This window comes from Hemicordylus capensis, chromosome 1, assembly GCF_027244095.1.
Source record: "Hemicordylus capensis ecotype Gifberg chromosome 1, rHemCap1.1.pri, whole genome shotgun sequence".
Classification (NCBI taxonomy): Eukaryota; Metazoa; Chordata; class Lepidosauria; order Squamata; family Cordylidae; genus Hemicordylus; species Hemicordylus capensis.
This window is the reverse complement of record NC_069657.1, coordinates 75,145,603-75,159,322: the sequence shown is the minus strand read 5'-3', so window position 1 is coordinate 75,159,322 and position 13,720 is coordinate 75,145,603. Positions and strand designations below refer to the sequence as shown.

At 42.3% G+C, this 13,720-nt stretch overlaps 1 protein-coding gene across 6 annotated transcripts in view; it reads right to left on the bottom strand.

The window, feature by feature from the left end:
- The window catches only part of TMEM62 (transmembrane protein 62), a 44,241-nt gene extending 35,409 nt beyond the window's left edge, over positions 1–8,832 (bottom strand). For 2 of the 6 annotated variants that reach the window (XR_008313872.1, XR_008313873.1), the window contains exons 1-2: positions 7,664–8,832; positions 6,347–6,458 (exon numbers count right to left, since the gene is read on the bottom strand). Coding sequence is in view for 4 of the 6 variants with exons in the window: in XM_053286106.1 (XP_053142081.1) it covers positions 6,347–6,458; positions 7,664–7,855 (304 nt within the window). In the remaining 2 variants the exon portion in view is untranslated. The remainder of the gene's footprint in view (positions 1–6,346; positions 6,459–7,663) is intronic. The other 4 variants (XM_053286106.1, XM_053286108.1, XM_053286110.1 and 1 more) reach the window with 3 other exon arrangements.
- Between the last annotated feature and the right edge of the window lie 4,888 nt (positions 8,833–13,720).

Sequence of the window (13,720 nt, the reverse complement as noted above, 5' to 3'; positions counted from 1 at the left end):
AAATTATGGGACAATCCAATAGATTATAATAAAAAAGCAGGCTGGATGAAAGAGGTGAAAAAATGTAACCAACAAATGCAAGATCTAATAATAACACCAGAATTAATAAGTGAAAGAGCAAAGAAAATTAAAAATTGGACTGCTCCAGGCAACGATGAACTGCATGGCTTTTGGCTTAAACACCTAACAAGCCTTCATAAACAACTATCAAAACAGTTCAATCACATTTTGCAAGGAGGTGATATTGAACAATGGCTAACAACTGGGAAAACTCATCTCATCATGAAAGACCCAGCAAAAGGTGCAGTTTCAAGTAATTATAGACCGATAACCTGCCTGCCAACCGTGTTCAAATTATTAACTGGAATAATAGCAGATGAAGTCATGCAACACTTATTAACTAACAAACAGCTTCCAGTTGAACAGAAAGGAAATTGCCCGAACACCAGAGGCACAAAAGACCAGCTGCTGATTGACAAAATGATTTTAGAAAATTGCAAGAGAAGAAAAACAAATCTAAGTGTTGCACGGATTGACTACACGAAAGCCTTTGATTCATTGCCTCACACATGGATACTAAAATGTTTAGAAACAACTGGTGTCAGCAAAAACATTCATATTTATTTTTAAAAAGCAATGAGCATGTGGAGTACACATTTAACAATCAATGGTGAGACACTTGGACAGGTTAGCATTAGAAGAGGCATTTTCCAAGGGGACTCACTATCCCCTCTGTTGTTTGTAATCGCCATGCCTCCACTTTCACAAATACTAAACAAAACAGGCCTCGGATACCAAACGTCTAAAACATCAAGTCAAATCAACCATCTGCTGTACATGGACGATCTGAAGTTGTATGGAAAGTCCCCGTCAGAAATCGAATCACTGCTAAGCACTGTCCATATATTCAGTAGCGAAATAGCAATGGAGTTTGGACTAGACAAGTGTGCTGCATTAATAATGAACAGAGGGAAAATAAGAAAAACAGAAGGAATAGAACTGCCCAATGGAAGCAAGATCAAGAACCTGGAAGAGAAAGAACCTTACAAATACTTGGGCATTCTCCAGGCTGATAACATCGCACACATTGAAGTTAAAAGAAAAATTGGAAGTGAATACATCAGGAGAGTTAGAAAAATCCTCAAGTCCAAACTCAATGGCGAGAACACCATACAAGCCATAAACACCTGGGCTATACCTGTTATCAGATATACTGCAGGAATAATAGACTGGACCCAGGCAGAGCTAGAGACTCTGGATCACAAGACCAGGAAAATCATGACCATCAATCATGCTCTGCACCCCCGCAGTGATGTCGATAGGCTATACCTCCCTCGCAGCTCAGGTGGAAGAGGAATGCTGCAAGTCCATCAAAAAGTAGAGGAGGAGAAAAGAGGCCTTGAAGAATATATCAAGGACAGTGAAGAAGATGCACTTCAAATGGTCAGGAACGAGAAACTATTCAACACCAAAGAAACAAAGCAGGCTTACAAGAAAGAACAAGTCAAGAACCGAGCAGAAAAATGGAGAAATAAGCCCCTGCATGGTCAATATTTGCACAATATAAGTGGAAAATCAGACATCACCAAGACCTGGCAATGGCTTAAGAATGGCAACTTGAAGAAAGAAACAGAGGGTTTAATACTGGCTGCGCAAGAACAGGCACTAAGAACAAATGCAATAAGAGCAAAAGTAGAAAAGTCAACCACAAACAGCAAGTGCCGCCTTTGTAAAGAAGCAGATGAAACCGTGGACCACCTAATTAGCTGTTGTAAAAAGATCGCACAGAGTGACTACAAACAAAGGCATGACAAGGTAGCAGGGATGATACACTGGAACATCTGCAAAAAATACAAGCTACCTGTAGCCAAAAATTGGTGGGACCATAAAACTGAAAAAGTGGTAGAAAATGAAGATGTAAAAATATTATGGGACTTCCAACTACAAACAGACAAACATCTGCCACATAATACACCAGATATAACTGTAGTCGAGAAGAAAGAAAAACAAGTCAAAATAATTGACATAGCAATACCAGGGGATAGCAGAATAGAAGAAAAAGAAATAGAAAAAATCACCAAATACAAAGATCTACAAACTGAAATTGAAAGGCTGTGGCAGAAAAAGACCAAAATAATCCCAGTGGTAATTGGCGCCCTGGGTGCAATTCCAAAAGACCTTGAAGAGCACCTCAGCACCATAGGGGCCACAGAAATCACCATCAGACAGTTACAAAAAGCAGCTTTACTGGGAACAGCCTATATTCTGCAACAATATCTATAACAACTGACAATAAAATTCTGGCATCCCAGGTCCTTGGGAAAGACTCGATGTCTGGATAAAACAAACCAGTCAATAACATCTGACTGTGTAAACAAGAAATAATAATAAATTAAATAATCCCTTAACATACCAGTTCAAGGTTGGAACCTCCTAAGTTCAGATATTTTTTGGAAAACTTTCCTTGTTTTCCCGTTATCTATTTCCATCCTCTAGGTCAATGTAGTACTGCTCCTTGTCTCTTCTTACAGCTTTGTGAAATTCCCTATTAAGTTCCTTAAGAACATAACATAAGAACAGCCCTGCTGGATCAGGCCTAGGCCCATCTAGTCCAGCATCCTCTTTCACACAGTGGCCCACCAGATGCCGCTGGAAGCCTACAGGCAGGAGTTGAGGGCATGCCCTCTCTCCTGCTGCTACTCCCCTGCAACTGGTACTCAGAGGCATCCTGCCTTTGAGGCTGGAGGTGGCCTATAGCCCTCTAGCTAGTAGCCGATGATAGACCTCTCCTCCATGGAGTTATCCAAACCCCTCTTAAAGCCATCCAGGTTGTTGGCTGTCACCACATCTTGTGACAGAGAATTCCACAAGCGGATTATGCAATGTATGAAAAAATACTTCCGTTTCCTAGTCCTAAATTACCCGGCAATCAATTTCATGGGATGACCCCTGGTTCTAGAGTTATGGGAGAGGGAGAAGAATTTCTCTCTATCCACTTTCTTCACACCATGCATGATTTTATAGACCTCTATCATGTCTCCCCGCAATCGTCTTTTTTCTAAACTAAAAAGCCCCAGGTGTTGTAGTCTTGCCTCATAAGAAAGGTGCTCTAGGCCCCTGATCATCTTGGTTGCCCTCTTCTGCACCTTTCCCAGTTCTACAATGTCCTTTTTTAGATGTGGTGACCAGAATTGTACACAGTACTCCAAGTTGTATAAGGACATTATAATATTAGCCGTTTTATTTTCAATTCCCTTCCTAATGATCACTAGCATGGAATTGGCCTTTTTCACAGCTGCTGCACATTGAGTCGACACTTTCAACGAGCTGCACACCACGACCCCAAGATCCCTCTCCTGGTCAGTCACCCACAGCTCAGATCCCATCAGCGTATACTTGACGTTGGGGTTTTTCATCCCAATGTGCATCACCTTACACTTGCCAACACTGAACCGCATTTGCCACTTTGTCGCCCACTCACCCAGTTTGGAGAGATCCTTTTGGAGCTCCTCACAAACCGTTTGGGATTTCACTACCCAAAAGAGTTTGGTATCATCTGCAAATTTGGCTACCTCGCTGCTTATCCCTACTTCTAGATCATTTATGAATAAATTAAAAAGCACTGGTCCCAGTACAGATCCCTGAGGTCTTTTATCTTTCTTGACTTTGGCTTCTCTCTTCTTCTGGGCAATTTCCACTGTCCGTTCTGACATCCATTTTGCTTTCTTCCGTTTCTTGGTGTTTGGCAGTCTCTTTTCACATTCTCCCTTAACTTCTTTGATTTCATCCCACAGGTCCTCTGGTTCCCTATCAATGAGGTTCAGAACTTCAAAGTGGTTTCTGATGTTCTCCTTGAAAATTGTGGGTACATTCACAAGATCATATCATGGAAACTGGATAGCTTTGTTTCCCCACTTCAGTTTGACTTGGAACTTGCACATGAGCAGTTCATGATCTGTTCCACAATTGGCCCCTGGCCATGTCTTTGCTCTTATAACTGAGCTCTTCCACCTCCTTGCACCAATAATGTAATCAATTCGATTTCTGTGTACTCGATCTGGTGATGTCCATGTGTATATGCACCGCTTTGGTTGTTTGAATAATGTGTTAGCAATGAAGAGATCATTGGCTAGGCAGAAAACTAATAAGTTGTTCTCCTGCTTCATTTCTGTTTCCCAGGCCATACAGTCCAGCTATATTTTCCTCCTTACCTTTTCCAACTTTGGCATTGCAGTCTCCAACCACCAGCATCACATCTTGCTTGCATGTTCTGTCAGTTTCAGTCTGTACTTGAGCATAATACTCATCAGCTTCCTCTTCTTCTGGATCAGTCGTTAGGGCATAGACTTGAAAAACTGTCATGTTAAAGGATTGTCCACAAAATCTAATTGATATTAGTTGATCGCTGACTGCATTGTACCCAAGTTCTGTCATTGCTATATCCTTCCTATGAAAGCAACACCATTCCTTCTTTGTTTTTTGTGTCTTGAGTAGTAAACAGTATGATTTTCTGACTGAAAGTATCCAATTCCAGTCTATTTTAATTTGCTGATGCTCAAGGTGTCAGTCTGTAGTTGATTCATTTAATCATTCACTGTGTCGAGCTTTCCCATATCCATGCTTCTTATGTTCCACAATTATTGTGGAGAATTTTGTTATAGTAGACATGGTTATTGTAGTTTTGATTGGTTGGATTGTTAGTGAGATCAATAGGCCTGCTACTATGCTTCCTGCTGCTAGTCGAAGGATGAGATTAATAAGGGCTGAGTTGTTTTCATTGATAGGGGTGTGTGTGGGTGTGTGTGTAGAGCATGGTTCCTATCTGGACAAAGAAAATGATGCACATAGTGTAGGCAGCTGTCAGAGCAGATTTGCTTTTCTCACATGGCAAAATCAACCGCTAGACGTCCAAATGGCTTTAGCCTAACCGTGTCATAAACACCATCAGTACTCTGAGAGATCCTCAGTTCTTCCTCACTAGCATGTTGAGTACCATCTGACCAGAGGGTCCCAACATCCGGCACTACATCAACTATCATTCTGTTTTGTCTATCCATGTGGTTTTCTTGGTAAAATAGAAGAGTGGTTTATCATTGCCTTCTCCTGCACAGTATGAAATAATGTGTTTGTCATTGCCGCTAAAGTCCTTCCTATTTCGCTGCTGCCCAATATAGGTGCCTGCTTGCTTTAGCTGGGTAGCTGGGATGACCTTTGCACCTTGGGTGACCTACTGAGAGTATATCTCCTGGTGTACTTCACTCATCCCTCCCAGGAACAAACCCCTCCCCCCGCCATGATGAGTCAGCACAGCAGGACTGGGGTGGATGGGTCCTATTTATAGAAAGCCCCTATTTGAGACTGGGAAGATTTCAAGTGCAGTGCAGTTACCCACCACTTTTTCATCCAGTCTGGTCCTGTATTCTCATTTACTCCCTGTCTTTTTCCTCACCCCACTTCCTGACCAAACATAGTCCCTGAAGCAGCATACAGCAAGATAAAATTCTTAGAATAAACATATTAAAACATAAGCAAACCACAAGCTAAAACAACAGGATGAGGTAAAAACAATTAAGCAATTAAAATGTTCTGAAAATGAACTCCTAAACACAAGGAGGAAAGAAAACAGGCAAAGTGTTCCAGACAGGGCATCACCCATATCACCTCAGAAGGGAGGGGACCTGTAACAGGGCTTTGCTGGCCAGGGGCGTAACAAGGCTGGAGTGGGCCCAGAGACAAAATTTTAAAATGGGCCCCTCACTGATACACACACACTTCACAATATATAGTCATGTGACTTGCCTGGGGGGGGGCCTCGAGGCTTGGGGGACCCCAGGCAGCCGCCTCCCCTTGCCTAATAGTAGCAATAGCAGTAGCACTTACATTTATATACCGCTTTATAGCCGGAGCTCTCTAAGCGGTTTACAATGATTTAGCATATTGCCCCCAACATTCTGGGTACTCATTTTACCGACCTCGGAAGGATGGAAGGCTGAGTCAACCTTGACTTGTAGTTACAAGACTTGTAGTTACGCCCCTGTTGCTGGCAGATGTTAAGATTCAAGAGGGTGTATACATGAGGTAACTGGGTAGGTGAAAATGAAATGAAGTTGAATCCAGGCAAGATTGAAGCAATATGGTCAGACTTTGTGAATGGGAAATTAGTGGAGATGAGGACTTTTGTTATTAGCAGAATCCAGCTATATGTTGAGTTCCCTTATTTGGTGAAAATACTATAATTTTTTCTTTCCGTTCCAGCTCTAACGAGCATTATTAATGGCCTTAGAGCCCCAGACTTCGGTGGAAGTTAAGGTTGGGAGGCAAGGATGGGAAGAAGGAGACAACTCACCTGTTGCTAAAACAAGAGCTGGTTGAATTATAGGAATTGTTTCAGTGCAGAACTTTTCAAATTCAGGAGCTCGTTTGGGATCCAGAAACTTACTGATGTGCAAATCTGATACCTGCAAGCAGAAAACAAATAGGAGGCTGAAAGCAGGACTGACCTTAGAGAGCCCGGGTGGGTGGGGGGCCTGGGGCAAATCCGCAAGTGCCTTCCAATTAATTCTAATGGGGGTTAAAAGAGCAGGGCCCCGGGGTGGTTGCCCTGCTTGCCATGCCCTAAGGACAGCCCTGGCTGAAAGAGTGACCAAAGAACGGAATAGTTGACAAAGTATTCATAGAAACCGCCCCAAATATTTTGATAAATATTTTGATAAAGCAATTACTGTTGAAATAGAGTAGGGCTTGAAGTATTAATAATTTAATTTCACAACCAGTAACTATAGACATTTCACCAGACTAAAAACAAGAAATATAGCAGCTTTAAACGTATGTTAAAATGGAAATTAGCACAGCCTATTTGTTAAAAGAAAAACTGGCTGCCCTATCATTATCCAATCATAGGGGCCTGCACTGCCATTCCTGATATATTCACCAGAGCACTGCACATTACTATAGGCTTGGTGTGGTACATTAACCTCTTCCAGGGGCGTAGCAAGGTTGGACGATGATGCAAGCCATTTAATGGTACTAGAGAAAGACATGCTGTTCTGGTAGTTCCAGGTCTTAACACTCACATCAGTTTTGGAGGATGAATACAACTGAAGGAAGCCCAGGTGGGTGCGTGGCTGGGGGAGTCAGTCATGTGACTTGCCTCTGGGGGGCTCCCCAAGGCAGTGGGCCCCCAGACAACTGTCTCCCCTTGCCCTATTATAGTAATGCCCCTGCCTCTTCGATTTGTTGCAAGTATGGCCAGGTGAATCTAGAATTAACTCAATGAATTAACATGATTGCCTGCTTTCAGTCGGCAGAAAAACTAACCATTTGCCACTTTATTTACCCCACAGCAATAATCTGCATTTTCCTAATCAGATGTTTAGTCAATATTCCTTTCCAACGTTTCCCAGATTTTGAGAAAAAGAAAGACATGTTTCTCACAAGCCGAGATCTAATGCTAAAGGAGCTCTCTCTCTCTCTCTCTCTCTCTCTCTCTCTCTCTATGAAGTGTGTGTGTATGTAGATATACAGAACATTAGTTCATATTATCGTTTAACCAAAAGTAATGATGCAGCGGGGTTCTTCCTCTCTTCCACGGGCGCCCGATTTCTACCCGAAAATCACTGAATTCATTCACAGTCTGTCTAAGCTTGGTCCCGCCTCGACTCGCCTGAACTATCCAGAAGAGGTTGTTGGCCTCGGGTCCAGGTACTGGATCAAGAGAGAAGGAGCGGGCTTGCACCAGCGGCGGCTGCTGCTGTTGCCCCGAAGGGCTGTACCAGTCCACTAGCACTGCAATCAGAGCGGCGGCGGCAAGCAACCCGGTCGTCAGCCTCAGCATTTTCGTCTGCCTGAGAAACATCCATCCATGCCACGGGCGCGCACTAACCGTCACCGGCTCTGCCAGGCAGGCGGCGCACCGCCGACTTCCCCCTTCGCTTCCACGTCTGTCTCTTTAAAAGGCAGGAAGCGTTTACGCGACAGTTTAGCAGGCTCACATATACCAGATAGCCAACCTCATTATCTGGAAAGGGAGTTTCCAGGTTTGCATTGGAGGAGCCATTTTCCCCCGCCCATAGAAAAGAATGCAGAAATCCTGTATTGTAACATAGCTGTGGATTCTCAACAACTCGTTCCTCCCCGGCCACAAAACAGCAGTTTCCTGCAATTTATATTTCAGGGCCTGTTTCATGTGAGAAATGCGACCTTGCTTTTTTTTATTTTTTTTTTAATTTTTTTGCAAACGTTTAACCGTCAACCTGCCAGTGCAAATCCTTGCGCCAATATCAGCAAATTCTTGTGCCAATATATCAGAAAAATCAGTAGGTCAAAACCTAACAGTTATTCATGGGGTCCTCCTCTTGAAATGTTGTCTTCAAAATGAAGGGTGGGATGCTGAGGCTGAGAAAAAGCTTACGACAGCCCTGCAACGTAGTCCACTGTTACTATTGCAGGTCAAAGGTGGGGCTGAGGCTAGCTAAAAATCCCCCATAGAATGGAACACTCCGTAGGTTGAAGGAAAAGTCATTCTAGTAATATCGCTCCTCCTCCTACTTCAGATGCTGCGCTCGGTTACATGCAGACACCTTGAGCTTTAACATGTTGTATTAAAAAAACCCAACTCAAATAATTTACATTTTCCACACAGAATGAGATCCGAATTAGAAAGAGCGCAAAGCCATCTTTTTGCAAAGTATTTTTTTGTTTTTGTTTGTTGGATTGGGCAGCGGGACATGCCTGCTTTCCAATCACAGCTCTGAGAAACGCTGGATATGCATCGTTTTCTTCCTACAGTTTTTCCCCCCTGAGGGGATGGAGGAAGAACAGTCCACCAAACAGAACATCAGGTTGTGTATCACTCTAGTGTTTTCCTATCTCTATAAAGAACTCGCGAGGAGAAGGAAATAGGATTTAAGTCGGAGGTGAGACTAATTAGGTTCCGCTTCGCCGGTAAGCTACAGTAGATAAAGAAGAAGCAGAAGGTTAAGGAATAAATCAATCGATATTTTGCTTCGGTCTTTGACCAGCTGAACACATAAAACAATTCACACAACTGAAGAGTAGGCAGTATAAAAAAACCAGCAAAAACAACACTTAGTTTAGGTTGCTAAACTAAATGCTAAGATTGTACAACCACAGATTAATTAAAATTTAAGGTTAACTCATGTTGAACTCTACATGCCATGGAACAAAATTTAGCAACACTAAAGGTGGTTACTGAGTGCTGGTCAGGAAGGTTAAGGAATGAACTCATAAACAACTCCCACTCCGCATCCTCTTGCCTACCAATTATCTGTAGGTGTATAGTATCTGCTTCTTGTTCAGTGTCAGCAAGTCTGAAACCCACACAGGAAGATTTGCTCCATCATCCCTAGTAATGCTGCAACAAGTGGAGAAAGTATGAGTGTGCACTCCACAGGTACAATCCAGAGAGCTACTTGAGGTGAACAGCATTACTTCTGACTGTTTTCTCAAAACAGTAGGCCTATCACAAACTGCTTTTGAAACTCCTGTGAGTTTCAAATACATCCTGTCATGCTTTTGGAGGGTTGATGTTTTGGAAGAATCAGTAGGTCAAAATCCTAACTGTTATTCATGGGGTCCTCTGGAATGTAACCCACAGTATCCTGAGTTGTTGCTGGATAAAGCTTTTAAGGGTGCCAAAGCCCACTTGAAGACTAGTATAGTAGCCCTAATTGCTGGGAACAACAATGTATCTTGTGGCACTCTAAAGACAAACATTTATTGTAGCATAAACTTTTGTGGCAAAAGTTCACTTCATCTGATCCATCTGGGATGGTGTGAAAGCCATAAAACAAAGGCAACAAAAGAAAGAAAAAAGGTGGAATTTTAATTTTTCAATTTTAAGTGCAAAGGTATTAGCAGAAGGCTGGTGATCCTTGGTTAGGAAAGAAAGCATTTTTCTATGCACTTCCAAAGTGCTAGAAATCCAAGGTAGTCTTAAGAATTATAATAGAAAGGACTATTCAATCAGGCCTGTAACCAGTCTCAAAAAAAATTGGGGGTGGTGGTGGTGGTGTCGGGATTGCAGAAGTCAGGGATTAGGTTAAGTCAGAAGTCAGGTTATAAAATGTTCAGTGAAAACAGTAGTGAAGCTAGGGAGGGAAGATAATTTTTTTGGTGTGGCAGGTACAGTGGGTATAGGAAAGAATCACCCCCTTTGATAGACCTTAAATTCTGGTTCCCTTACATCCTGAAATGAAAACACAAAGAAAATTCCCTTCACCAGCTGTACTTATCCAATGCAACCTATAACATCCAACTGAAAAACATCACAATTACAGTCCAGAAAAAGTGTCAGAGACAAAAAACAAGAATTACTGAGATTGAAAAAGGATCACCCCCCCAATGTCAATATTTTGTTGAACCACCTTTTGCTTTAATAACAGCCTTGAGTCTGTTGGGATACTTCTCTATCAACCTTGCACATCTAGATGGAGCAATATTTGCCCACTTCTCCATACAGAACTGTTCAAGTTCGGTCACATTGGATGGTAGGTGTTGGTGGACTGCTATCCTCCCTGGATCCGGTCGGCCCTCCAAACTGGATGGAAGAGCAAGGAGGAAACTGGTAAGAGAGGTTACCAAGAGGCCAATGGCCACTCTGAAGGAGTTAAAGGACTTCATGGCAATGAGTGGTTGTTCTGTGCATGTGACAACAATTTCACGAGCGCTCCACAGATGTGGCTTGTTCAGGAGGGTCGCAAGGAGAAAGCCACTTCTCAAGAAAGGCCACATTAAAGCTCGTTTGAGCTTTGCCAGAAGGCACTTTGAAGATTCTGATGCCAAATGGAAAAAGGTCTTATGGTCAGATGAGACCAAGATTGAACTATTTGGCCTCAACACCAAACAGTACACTTGGCGTAAATCCAACGCAGCTCACCATCCACAACACACCATACCTACAGTGAAGCATGGAGGTGGCAGCAACCTGTTGTGGGGGTGTTTCTCTGCCTCAGGGACTGGGGCCTTCGTTAGGGTAGAAGGAAAAATGGATGGGGCAAAATACCGTCAGATTCTGGAAGAAAACCTGCTACCCTCTGCCAGACAGTTGAGGATGGGCAGAAGATTCACCTTTCAACATGACAATGATCCGAAGCACACAGCAAAATTGACCACACAGTGGCTGAAGGAGAAAAAAGTGAACGTCCTCATGTGGCCCAGTCAGAGCCCAGACCTAAATCCCATAGAAAATCTGTGGAGAGATTTGAAGATAGCAGTCCACCAACACCTACCATCCAATGTGACCGAACTTGAACAGTTCTGTATGGAGGAGTGGGCAAATATTGCTCCGTCTAGATGTGCAAGGTTGATAGAGAAGTATCCCAACAAACTCAAGGCTGTTATTAAAGCAAAAGGTGGTTCAACAAAATATTGACATTGGGGGGGTGATCCTTTTTCAATCTCAGTAATTCTTGTTTTTTATTTCTGACACTTTTTCTGGACTGTAATTGTGATGTTTTTCAGTTGGATGTTATAGGTTGCATTGGATAAGTACAGCTGGTGAAGGGAATTTTCTTTGTGTTTTCATTTCAGGATGTAAGGGAACCAGAATTTATGGTCTATCAAAGGGGGTGATTCTTTCCTATACCCACTGTACACACCATGCCACCAGCTAGCTGCAGGTCTGTACTCGGTATTCAATTATATCCAATTGAGGGAACCATGTGAGAATTACTTTCCCTGCTTGTCAGCAATGGTTGCAATTTGACATCTCATTTGCTCTGTGTCTTTAACAGTGACATGGAGATGGTGGGGTTTTTTTGTTTGGTGATGCCATTTCAGTATTGACAATCGAAAGTGCTTACAGCGGACTGCCTTCTGCTGGCTGAATTCAGTGGTCCTTGTGAAAACAGAACCTGTAGCATCTTTAGAACCATCGGATAAATTTGACTATTTTTTCTTTCTTTCTTCTCTTTTCTCCTTTGAAAACACTAAATGGTTTCTTGCCTGCTTCCAAGGACCCAGCAAATGTTTTTAAGATAGTGAGGTTTAAGATAGGACATAAAGAATGTTGCCTACTTTTCAGGTGCATTATTACACCTTATTTAATAATAAAGTGCTTTTCTAGAGAGAGAGAATGTGTTTGTGTACCTTGTTTCTCTCCAGTCTACATATATTGCTGGTCTTGTGGGAGCTGGTCTTGTGGGAGCTTGTTTTGTGGTAGCAAGCATGACTAGTCCCCTTAGCTAAGCAGGGTCCACCCTGGTTGCATATGAATGGGAGACTAGAAATGAGAGCACTGTAAGATATTCCCCTCAGGGGATGGAGTCACTCTGGGAAGAGAAGAAGGTTTCAAATTCCCTCCTTGGTTTCTCCAAAATAAGACTGAGAGAAATTCCTGTCTGCAACCTTGGAGAAGCTGCTGCCAGTCTGTGAGGACAATACTGAGCTAGATAGACCAATGGTCTGACTCAGTATATGGCAGCTTCCTATGTTCCTGTTGCTATGCCAGCACAACTATTTATTAGTGATCTACACTCAAAGACGTCTGCAGAAATAATTATTAGGCATGGCCCAGTGGTAGCTTTGGTAAACGTTTGGAATGGATATGTCTGTAGGTGGAGTATATAGGTGGAGTATATATGCATGTCTTCTTCTATTTGCTTTAGCACGTCTTGTGCCTGCTTTTGGACAGACCAACCTCCACCCAGTGAATAATCACAGCCATTCCCAGCCTACTTTATGTCTATCAACTCATCTACCAAATCACTAGCTGAATTAGTATTCTTTCACATGACTGATTCCATGAATCAAATTTAATATCAAGTTATTTGATATTATGCCGCAGACTAGCACTTGGTAGAGTTGCAATGAAGGCCTTGGAAAGGATATTTAGATGTCGTGACGTGTCTACACCTACAAAGATTACAATTGTTCAGATAATGGTTTTATTTATTTTATTTTATTTTTTTTATTTATCAAATTTGTACACCTTCCCAAACTTTCGTCTCTGGGCGGTTAACAATAGTTTCCCCCGTGACACTCTATGGATGCTGGACTTTGAAGAAGCAAGGTAGAAAAAGTATTGACACTTTAAAACTTTGGTCCTGGAGAAGACTTTTGAGGATACCATGGACAGCCAGGAAAACATACCAATGGATCATTGAACAAATCAATCCAGAATTTTCACTCGAGGCACATATAACCAAGCTCAAACTATCATACTTCAGACACATTATGCAAAGACTCAGCTCCTTTGAGAAGTCCATAATGCTAGGGAAAGTTGAAGGGAAGAGAAGAAGCGGACAACCAGCAGAAAGGTGGATGTATTTGATTATGACAGCAATGAATGCACCACTGAGAAACCTTAAAGGCCAAGATGAAGACAAATCATCCTGGAGAGAATCTATCTACAGGTGAAACTCGGAAAATTAGAATATCGTGCAAAAGTCCATTAATTTCAGTAATGCAAATTAAAAGGTGAAACTGATATATGAGACAGACGCATTACATGCAAAGCGAGATAAGTCAAGCCTTAATTTGTTATAATTGTGATGATCATGGCATACAGCTCATGAAAACCCCAAATCCACAATCCCAGAAAATTAGAATATTACATGGAACCAAGAAGACAAGGATTGTAGAATAGAACAATATCGGACCTCTGAAAAGTATAAGCATGCATATGTATTCAGTACTTGGTTTGGGCCCCTTTTGCAGCAATTACTGCCTCAATGCGGCGTGGCATGGATGCTATCAGCCT